The 10,316-nt window shown below is 49.9% G+C and overlaps 1 protein-coding gene across 2 annotated transcripts; it reads left to right on the top strand.

Annotated features, from left to right (window-relative positions):
• Positions 1-320: 320 nt before the first annotated feature.
• Positions 321-9,910, top strand: Tgif1 (TGFB induced factor homeobox 1). 2 transcript variants are annotated; one of them, XM_051154482.1, is made up of 3 exons: positions 321-431; positions 7,541-7,764; positions 8,643-9,910. In XM_051154482.1, exons 1-3 carry the CDS (start codon positions 374-376, stop codon positions 9,216-9,218), a joined length of 858 nt encoding a protein of 285 aa, XP_051010439.1. In that variant the 5' UTR covers positions 321-373; the 3' UTR covers positions 9,219-9,910. The 2 variants fall into 2 exon arrangements, with proteins under 2 accessions (XP_051010439.1, XP_051010440.1); XM_051154483.1 differs by lacking the exon at positions 321-431 and adding an exon at positions 2,968-3,047 and having other exon boundaries at positions 8,643-9,909.
• The last annotated feature ends 406 nt before the right edge of the window (positions 9,911-10,316 follow it).

The following is a 10,316-nucleotide window of genomic DNA, read 5'->3' as shown; positions in this document are numbered from 1 at the left end:
ATAGCACGTGGCAACAGCCAGCTAGCCCAAAATCAACTGAATCAGTTACACAGAGAGGCTCTGAGAGGCTCTGAGAAGTGGCACAGCCAGAAGCGAAGCTTGTTTTTTCCGCCGTGCAGACAGCGGATAAAATACATACATATATATGTATATATTGCGGGTGTTATGAGCTCATGCTGAGGGGTCGTTTCCCTTTTCTGGAGTTGTAGAAGACCCGGGGGCGGCGCGCAGTCCTGCAGGAACGCTAAGCTCCTAAGGAGCTTGGCTCAGGCCTTCAGTGGTGGAGTCGGGCCGAGGTGGGGGAGGGGCGCCTCGGGGCTCCAGCTGATCGCAGAATCCGGCCAGTGCGCTCCCGCTTCCTAACCGCCTCGAAATGATTTACACGAGCAGGAGGTGTGCATTGGCGGGGTCCAGCTGGCCTTCGCGTCACGGTGAGTTTTTAAAATTCTGCGGTTTTTTTTTTCTCTCTTCTCCCCTCCTAGTTTGAAAGAGGCTTCTCCCCCGCCCCCTCCTACTCGCCCTGTAAAGTTTGTTTTCAAAACCGTAAACTCGTTTTCCGTCTCCGTTGCCCTGAGAATCGCATTCATTTAGCCGGGCTGACTTGGAGAAAAGAAAAACTACCTTTGTGCACATAATGTAGAGCCACCGCGCTGCTGCGGATAACCGCCGAGGGGGAACGTTTCGGCCTGGCGCTGCCCGCCGTGTGGGTTGGGGTTTTAGCGGACCCCAGGCGGGTCCCGTGGAGTGGTTCCCACCCCCACCCCGCTCCCTCCGAAGCCACTGTCCGTGTTAGCAAACAAAGCAGTCACCGGCGGGTCCCCCCACCAGGCAGGCTCCTGCCACTCACGCGGTCCAGCTCCTCCTCCTCCTCCTGGCGTCTCTCCTCCCTCCGCTCCCGAGTTCCTAGCGGATGCGAGCCACCAATCCCAGCTACAAACACCCCTTCAAAACCCGGAGCGAGGCGGCCCTCCAACGGGCGGCCCCCTCCCCGCACCACATCAGTCCCGAACCCGGGGCGCAGCAGCTGAGTCACCGCCAGCCTGGTCCCCGGAAAGCGCTGCGCCCCGGCCAGTTTGCAGAGGGGGCTTGCCAGCCGCTGGGTTCTCGCTGGGCACCGTCCTACCACCGCCTCCTGCGCTGATTTCCGCGTGCGCCCCTTTACCGAGCACTCTGCAAGCCACAGGATTTGGGGGGAGGGGAAGGGGGTGTCGTTTTATAAGGTTCCTGCCTTCTTAGAGTAACGCTTCCTCCAGTTGATTTAATTTTGGAAAAACCACCCCCAGCTTCTTTAAACTCTGGGTTTTCAACGCACTCCCCGGAGGGTTTGTCTTTGGGAAAGGGGGCGCGGCGGAGGCTTGCTTTAATTTCCAAAGTAATCGTAAACAGGCTCCAAAGTCTAGTGGGTCATCCGGTGACCGCCTTAGTGTGACTCGGCTTTAACCTTGTTTTCACCGGTCTGTCTCCTGCCGGATCTCCACCGAGGTCACAAAACCAGAACAGCCACAGAGCCGAAACTGGAGACAGACACTGACAATGACGTCGCCGCCAGGCTTATTTACGTTTGGGTTTTTTCTTCTTCTTTTTTTTAAGTTATGGGGAAAGTCTCCCATGGCATGTGACAGTTGGTTTGCTTTTTTTTTTTTAAACAGCCAGGCATAAGTAAAAACTAGACCCAGAAGTACGGGCATGAGTGTCTTGAAGTCAGCCAAAATAGCATCTGGCTTGTGTTTGGGGTGTGTGTGTGTGGGGGGGTGTCATCGTGGAACTCCTTTTGGGTCGCCCCTCTTAAGCAAAATAAACCAATAGGAACGAGTGTTAACTTAATGGCTAGTTTCTGTTTGAAATACTGAAGCCTGGAGGGGGCCACAAAGTGCACACTGCTTACGGAAACGGACGGACAGCCCCGGCGTGGCCACCCATCTTGTTATAAAGGCGAGAAGGTGTTGGTGATGGGGGGGGGGGTGTCTCAGCAGGGCGCACATGCACCCCGGCCGTCCCCAAGCCCAGACGTTTAAAGAGCATGTGAGCGTGACAAGTGTCTGTCCGCAACGTGTTGGATTTCGAAACTGCCTTGCAATCCAATCCGGAACTCGGAGCTTTAGCCCGGGGGAACAGACATTCGCCCAGTGTGCCTATGTCTGTGTGCCCCCTCCCCCTCAACTGTCGTTGTTGGAAGAAGAGTCCACGAGGAGGAGGGTGTGCCGTGCCCCGCCCGAGTGTCAATGGCAGCTGCGCCTTCTGGAAGAAGTTGGTTCTTGTCTGGAATACTTTTACTTTGGTGCCTCACCCCTTGAATCAGAAGCCGCTGCCTCTGGCGGCTGGAGTAGCGACCGTAGAGTTTGGGGCAGCTGTCAAAAACAAGGGTGGAGGTGTCTTCCCTGGGGTGGACAGGAAAAGGAGCCGTCCTTAACCCTCTCCCCATCTGTTGCACAGTAAACGCACTCTTCGCCAGCCCCAGAAGGAAAGGCCCCAAAAGACCTGGTGTGGTCGCGGAGGGCTGAGGGATATGGGCCGTACTCACGGACTGGCAGGCATGACCCTGTTTCTGGGCTCCGCCACCCTGGAGAGGGGCAGACGTTTCTCTCCCGCGTACCAGGGTTGTGGAGCTGGAAGGTGCGGGGGAGGGGCAGAGGAGCGGCGGCGCGGGCGGGGGATGGGGCGGGCGGCTGGGGGCGGAGGCAGGACCTCCTGTACCTTCCCTCTGCTCTCTCACTCTGACAGCGCCGAGGTGCGCGGAGTGGAGCGGGAAACAAAGGAACCGAGTAGGGAGGGGAGTGAGTTGGGCCAGGGAGAACCCCCGGCTGGCTGCCAGAAGATCCCGGCTGGAGGAAGCCCAAGTGTCACTTGAATTCCAACCCAGGAGCCAGCGCCTGGGACCCGAGCACCTTGTTTTAGCTTTAGTGGCTGGGGCACTGTCCTGTAAGTTACCGGAGCAGGAGTAAAGGAGGACCACCGCCTGAGCCCCCCGCCACTCCGGCTGCTGGCCCCTAGAAACCCCAGCTTCACCTCTCGCTGGGACGCGAGGTCCAGAATGAAAAGCAAGAAAGGTAAGGTTGCGGTGGGCTGTGAGTAACCAAGGCACCGGTGCGGGACATGTGCGGGCCGCGTCAGGTCGGGGGACACTCACTTGGTGGACTTTTTCCGCCCAGTGTCCCCCACGACTGGAGCAGTGGCCGTTCCCTTTGTTGAGGCTGTGTCTGGAATGGCAGTTGCTGTTCTTTTCCTTCTAGACACAACACGAGGGGCTGTTGTGGGGAGAATCAGCCTCGCCACGCTGCTGGCACGTTGTCAAGAAACACGCTCAGCGCCTTGTTTGTGCGCCTCCAAGTTTCATTGTCTTCGCTGACACCCCAACGCTCGGCCCCGCCGCCGCATGGTTTCTAGTGGTGTTTCTGGGGTTGGGGTGTGGGGTCGGTGTTCAAAGGAACCCTCGCACCTCGTTTTCCTCTGCGGGGGAGGGGGGAGTTAGTCCTTGGCGCATTCCAGCCGCCTTACCTTTTGTCTAAAAGTTTGGTTCCGGGTGCTCTCCCACCGGATCCTGGCACTGTTTTTTTAGGGGATGTGGTATTTTTCACTATCAAAGGAATGTAAGCTCAGACCCAATCATACCGCTCTACAGTGAACAAGCTTTGGAAAGCTGGACTTTAAAAATTACTAGCTCCGAAAACTTTTCCCACGATGAGTTTGGGACAGTGTGGGCTAGTAGAACAAAAGTATCATGCAGTCAAGATGTGTCCAAGTGTGACAAGCAGGCTTGGCTGTAAGTGCACACAGAGCGAGGCTGTCATTGTTTCCACCGAGCTTTACAAGAAAAACTTGCCGTCAGTCTGGTTTAAAAACAAAATACACAGGGGAGGAAAGGGGAAAAAAAAACCCCAAAGGTCAAAAACTGTGAAGTCCCTTTTGAAGCTAACTTTGGAATCCCTGACTGGGAGGTCCCTCGAGTGTTCAGTCCGTGGACTGGAGTTGGCTTTTCTGTTGTGATTTATGTGGACTGGTTCAAAACAGAAGTTAGTCGCTTGGGGAAGCTAGCGAGATGGGATCGCTGCTGCGCATGCCCAGGAGCTTCCTCGAGTTTGTTACTCCACATTCTTTCAGACCCAGACCGCGACTGCAGTTCCAACGGAACACGGTTACGGCAGCCTCCCCCCAACACACGCCCCACGGGGTTTCTCTCCGCTCTCTACCATAGAGTTGTGCGGACGTAGTTCCGTGAGAGACCCTGAAACATACGGAACTCATGAAGACCTCGGGTCCTTAGTTAAGTAGGCCTCCTTGCACATCTCCACCATGGGACACAGAACGTGGGCGCTTAGAGTTGGGGACAGTTTAACTGGGCTGTGCGGAAGGCTTGGGGAATCCTCTAGAGAGCCGTGACACCCTTGACAAGACCGGACCCCGTGGGGGGCGTTCTGCTCCAACTGCATCTAAATGAGGGTAGTTTGGTTTTGTGTGGTTCCTGGGCGCGGAATGCAAAGCTGGTTTCCGGGGGGGGGGGGCGCTGACACTAGCCTCCCACTCATGTACCACCCTCTTGGGTGTCCCCTTCCTCAGATGGGAGGTCTGGGGAAAACATCACTGGTCCTCAGGCCCCGAGTGCGCCGGTCCTGCAAGTCAACCCCCGACTCACGGAAACAATGAATGGTGACGTGGTGGAGGGGAAACTTTGCTGCGGCCGCTTCAGCCGCTTCTCTCTCGTGGGGGAGAGCCGAGACTGCTGGTGTTGTCCCGGCGCCTTTCCCTTTTTAGGCTTCCCCAGCACATGGTCCGGGAAGAGGGCAGACTCTTGAGGTTGCTGGCTGCACCGCCCCGTTCCTACTCCCAGCTCGGTTGCTAACTTGTGCAGTTAGCAGGCGGGCTTCAGCTGGCGCTGGAGAACTCTGAAGAACAAAAGCTGCGTGCTGTCCTCGGGCTCCTCCCTCTCCAGCGAGCCTCCACAGCCCTTGCCTGCCCCCCCTCCCCCCTGAGACTGACTACCTGGGAGGGGAGGGCGAGCTTCCCTGTCTTTGGGCCAGGACTGCTTAAACCTGTCCTGCCTATTGTCTGCCTTAGGAAAGTGAACATTTATCCTTTCAGCTTTCCTTAAAACAAAGATTGGTTTGTGATAATAAAGTGCCCTCTTAGAAAGCAGCCAGAAAGAGCTCAGAAAATGTCTTCGGAACAGGCTAGTAGAACATCCCCAAGTGCCCTCGTGGGTCTCCAAGCCTGTTGAATGTGTTTAAGGGCTGAGCTAGCCGGGTTCCTTCCTGTGGATGTGGTGACCAGGGTAACTTGTCCAGAGAGAGAGAAGAGACTTTTTAGGTTTCATTTTCCTTTACCTTTTCCTTATATCCCTTTTTCTAGTCTCATGTATCTTTAAAATCCAAGCTCTCCCCACCCCACCCCCAACCTCGATGTTCACAGCTTCAGAAAAAGAAAGTGAAGAAGCAACGGTTGCTTCTTAGAGCCATGGATCCACAGGCCATCCTGTGGCTTTCTAAACAGCATTTCCTTGTATGTGGATAGAGTGAGAGGTTTGTGATTCTGTCCCACACCCAACTCTCCCTCCCCAACCGCCTTTTTTTTTTTTTTTTTTTTTTTAAGTGTAAGCAAAGCGAGACGGTTGGAAACAAGTCCTAACTGGGAAGCTTTTCAAAAGCTCTGTTACAGTAGGAAATGAGTAACAAGGAAAAAAGTCTTTGTTTTTCCAAGTCGAGCCACAATCGAGAGGGAGATTTAATGAAAGCAGCCGTGTGACAGTAGCAAACGTGGTCTAGCAGCGCTGAACATATCAGCTGGCGCACCCAAGGCACAGAAGTCTCAGCTTCCTGTCCTTTAGCCTCTGTGCACGCTTTGGGAAAACTTGTAAAGAGGTCCGGCACCCTGGCTTTCTCTTTTTCTTTCTTTCTTTCGTTCTTTCTTTTTCCTTTTATCCCTCAAACGAGCGGAGCCGGCAGTTTGGTGCTGCCTAACTGAACCTGCTTTGTGTCCTAACCTGTTCTGAAAGACCCTGCTTCTTGTCAAACCCCAGCGAGCAGACCAAAGGGCAGCCTCCAGGGGATTTTTGTTTCAAGCACTTTGTTACTACCAACTTACAGTTGGGAATTAACTGCTCAACCAGCAAGTTTTTGACACTTTCCCCTTCTACATTTAAGAAGAGGGGGAAGGAAATAAGTAACGTTGAAGAATGTCTGGCTTTTCTGAAGTTGGGAGAGTTGAAGCAAATTGCTTTATTCAAATGTGCTTGTTACCCAATTAACCTGACTTGTTTAAAAGTGAGATTTCCTTGGTTACCAAAGCAAATGTGAAACAGGAACTCATTTATAATCAAAAAGGGCTTTTTTTTGGTAATTAATAGTTTTTCACTCAAATTTCAATATGGGGCTTTTAAAAGTTTCTCAGATTTTGTACAATAAAAGCACTTTCGGTTTTAAAATTGCCCTTCCTTTAAACTTGTTTTTAGCTTGAAACAGATTAATTGCATCTTCAGGAAGGGACTGCTCAGCTGCGCGGCACTTAAAGTGGAGGGTTCTTGTGGTTTATTTATGGCAGTTTGTTAAGCCTTAAGCTACAGTGAATTTGCAAGATCATGTGCCTCTTTTGTTAGAACCTGCTTTTACTTTGTCTTTGCTGGATTTGGGTTTTTCCTGTTGGACTGCCTTCTAGCACCTTCTGCCCCCTGCAGTCCAAAGCTAAAAATGTGTCAACAAAGTCAGTCTGCTCCTGGTTGTAAAAGAATTCCTTTAAAATTCAGAGTTGATGTAGCAATGTAAAGAATATTTCGTTTTTATTTCCTAGATCAGCAAAGGCACACAATGACTGAATAAAAAGCTATACAAAGCTTAAGAAAATACACCTTTAAAATGAACTTAGTCTCATAAATTATAAAGTTTATATTGTCTGACTTTTCGATTTGAAAGGAGTTAATAGCATTTGTTAGTTAAAATGTTCTAAAGTTCAAAATGATGTTTTTAAAAGTTGGCCTGGCCTGTATTCTCACTGGTCTCTGGTTTAAGTACTCTGTAGGGTTTGAATTCTTAGCATTTCTGGTGGGATTAAAGTATTTACCACCAAAATAGCTTCCTTTGTCAGTTGCATATTCAATTTTCTTTGTCATGTAAGAAATAAAGACTGATGGTCAGCATTCTAGGGTCACTTCTGACAGCCTAAGAAAACCTTCAGGCACATGGAAATACACAGTGCTTGCTTTTATAGAAAGCAGAGAGAGCAACCTTAAAGATAAGGTTGTTAGGGCCGCTCCGAACTGCCTTAGCACCCTTCCTGATTTGGATGTAATAACTTACTCTTGGTTAGTAAGTACAGTTTGTCTTCCCGAGCACCATGTGATGGGGGGGGGGGGATTATTATCTCAACTGACAATAGCAAGAAACACTGTGGATTAATTTGTTGAGCCTACACCATCGGCAGTGATAGTCTGACTAGGATACCCTGACCCTGACTGAGAACTTCACCCTCAGCAGTTGAGAAAACACAAGGGTCTCAGCAAATGAGCTTTGAGATGCTTTTAAATGAGTGACAGTGAGTCTTTGTCCTTTCTCAGGTGTTGTCACAGCATCCGGCAGTGACACAGAGGATGAAGACAGCATGGACATTCCCCTGGACCTTTCCTCTTCAGCCTCTGGCAAGAGAAGGAGGAGAGGCAACCTGCCCAAGGAGTCTGTGCAGATCCTGCGAGACTGGCTATATGAGCACAGGTACAACGCATATCCCTCGGAGCACGAGAAGGCACTGCTCTCGCAGCAGACACACCTGTCCACGCTGCAGGTAAGGAGACAGGTTAGTGCCAGGCTTCACGCTGTGCCCCTGACCTATGCATAACTTTTCTCTTTATCATTAGACATTTTATAGCATTCCTGTGTGTTATGTCATTAATCTCTTCCCCTAGTCACCCAGGGAAGAGAGGGAGAGAGAGGATCTTTTCATTGTAAACTTTATAGTGTGAAAAGCTAATAATTGGCTATTTATAAAGGACAGAAGTGCTTGACACTCAACTGTCAGGAAGCATTTCCTTCAGTGCCTGACAGAACCTATGCACCGGGTATTGAAAATGAGGTTAAACCTCACTCTATTGCCCAGGAAACTGGTTTGATATTTAAACAAGGACGGACTTGGGTGAGGTAATTTGTGTTGTGTCTGTTGACACAGTCATTTGAACTGAGAGAAATCAGTTACTGGGGGGCGTGGCCTCTTTTATACAGGAAAGGCTTTCCTGTAGTTGATTAACTTAAATGTTAGGGCGTAGGCAGTGAGTTGAAATAGACTTAAAGGTGAACCTTCCTTAAGGTTATTTTCAGGTGTGTAAGATTTTATACCCTTTCCTTGCTCCTGAAAGGAGTATGGATGACAGCGCATCCTAAAGCAAACTGTACTTACGCAGGCTGACCTGGTTTGTAAATCCAGAGAAGTTGTTCTTTTGTTTTTTGTTGTTGTTGTTTGTTTGTTTTGTTTGTTTGTTTGTTTAATCATTGCTATGGTTGGCCCCTAGATGCTAGACAAAGGCTCTGCCACTCAACTCCGTCCTTAGTCCCGGAGAAGCCCCTTTCTATGCCTCCTTTAAGTTAGGCACACTACATAGGATGCTTTCAGAACCTGTTTGTCAAGTGTCCTGAGGAGGCGCTGAAGCAGCCCCTGTGTGATTTCAGGTCTGTAACTGGTTCATCAACGCCCGCCGCAGGCTTCTCCCTGACATGCTGAGAAAGGATGGCAAAGATCCAAACCAGTTCACGATTTCCCGCCGTGGGGCCAAGATTTCAGAAGCTAGCTCTATGGAAGCTGCCATCAGCATCAAGAACTTCGTGCCAGCTCTAGAAGACAGCCCGTTTCATTCTTGCGGATCTGGACCCAACCCAAGCCCAGGGAGGCCGGTGTCGCCCAAACCTCCCTCCCCGGGATCCATTTTGGCTCGCCCGTCAGTGATCTGCCATACCACTGTGACTGCATTGAAAGATGGGCCTTTCTCTCTCTGCCAGCCGGTTAGTGTGGGACAGAGCACAGATGTACAGCAAATAGCGGCCAGCAACTTTACAGACACCTCTCTCATGTACCCAGAGGACGCTTGCAAATCTGGACCGAGTCCAAACCCTCAGAGCGGGCTTTTCAACACTCCTCCCCCTACCCCACCGGACCTCAACCAGGACTTCAGCGGATTCCAGCTTTTAGTGGACGTCGCACTCAAGCGAGCGGCAGAAATGGAGCTTCAGGCCAAGCTCACAGCTTAACTTTTTCAAGCAAAACAGTTCTCCAAAATATGGTCCTGATTGCCGGGGGTGATGGCATTATTTTATATATTTTTCTATTAATATTTGCACATGGGATTGCTCGAGTGGAGCTTCCTCAATGGAGTACAGTCATTCCAAGAACTACAGACTAAAGCTACTGTAGAAACAGAGTTTTCTTTTAAAATGTTTCTTGGTAGATTTTTCATAATGTGAGATGGTTCCCAATATCATGTGATCTTCCCCCACTCCTTTTTGTGATGTTTTTTTTTTTCAGACTGTGCAATACTTAGAAGCCTAGCATCTTTCTATCACACATGGAACAGGATGCCCACATACAGTCTAATGGATAAACTTTTAGATTCAAGCAAGTATGAATCTAGTTGTTAAATACCTTTTTCATGATGTAATAAAGTATTTTCTTTAAAAGTTATTGCAATGAAGAGTATTTTCTTGTAGGAAGCGCGTAGAGCCCACACCTATAACAGGAAAATCGGGGGCAGGGCAGATTGACTTGGGTGTCACAAACTAGTATAAATAAACAGGATGTGTGATATTTACTCTTGGCTGGAGGGGGAGTTTGCCTTGGCAAAGCATTTAGTTCATCAATGGTAAGCTGCTGAATATTTCAGGCTTCAAGTGACTGGTCATAGCTTAACTTTTTACAAATGAACAACACAAGCAATTTTCATCTGCCTAGTATTTGTTCTATTGGGTAAGGCTTTTGCACTTGAGGACATTTGTAGAGAAATCACCTTTGATACATTTTAAAAGCATTTTCCAGTAATGATACTTTGACCGGGAAGGTACTGTCTATGACGATATTCTGAGTTTATTAAACTTTCCAAGGTCATAAGTTTGAAAGCTGCCATGTACAGGTGGAGCCTGTACAAAGCCTGTTTGGCCAGGAGGGAATTGCTTGTGTCCCTTTAGCTTGTCACATGCCACAGAACCATGCTCACAAAAGTGATGCTTTGTGGGAGGGTCTACCCACCGCATCCCCGCTGCAGCTAGGGTGCATCACAGCTTCTCCGTGGCCTTTCCAGAGAGTAGGAAATTCTTACACATTCAGATAAGATACACTCAAAAAGTTTCTTTGAG

Source organism: Acomys russatus, chromosome 12 (genome assembly GCF_903995435.1).
Source record: "Acomys russatus chromosome 12, mAcoRus1.1, whole genome shotgun sequence".
Classification (NCBI taxonomy): Eukaryota; Metazoa; Chordata; class Mammalia; order Rodentia; family Muridae; genus Acomys; species Acomys russatus.
The sequence above is the reverse complement of the archived record's forward strand: the minus strand, read 5'-3'. Positions and strand labels throughout refer to the sequence as shown.

Excerpts from the sequence above, each read along its gene's own strand:
- Tgif1 (XM_051154482.1), top strand. The coding sequence starts at position 374 with ATGATTTACACGAGCAGGAGGTGTGCATTGGCGGGGTCCAGCTGGCCT. Across the intron at positions 432-7,540 it reads CAGCTGGCCTTCGCGTCACG|GTGTTGTCACAGCATCCGGC; the intron begins GTGAGTTTTTAA and ends GTCCTTTCTCAG. Across the intron at positions 7,765-8,642 it reads CACACCTGTCCACGCTGCAG|GTCTGTAACTGGTTCATCAA; the intron begins GTAAGGAGACAG and ends GTGTGATTTCAG.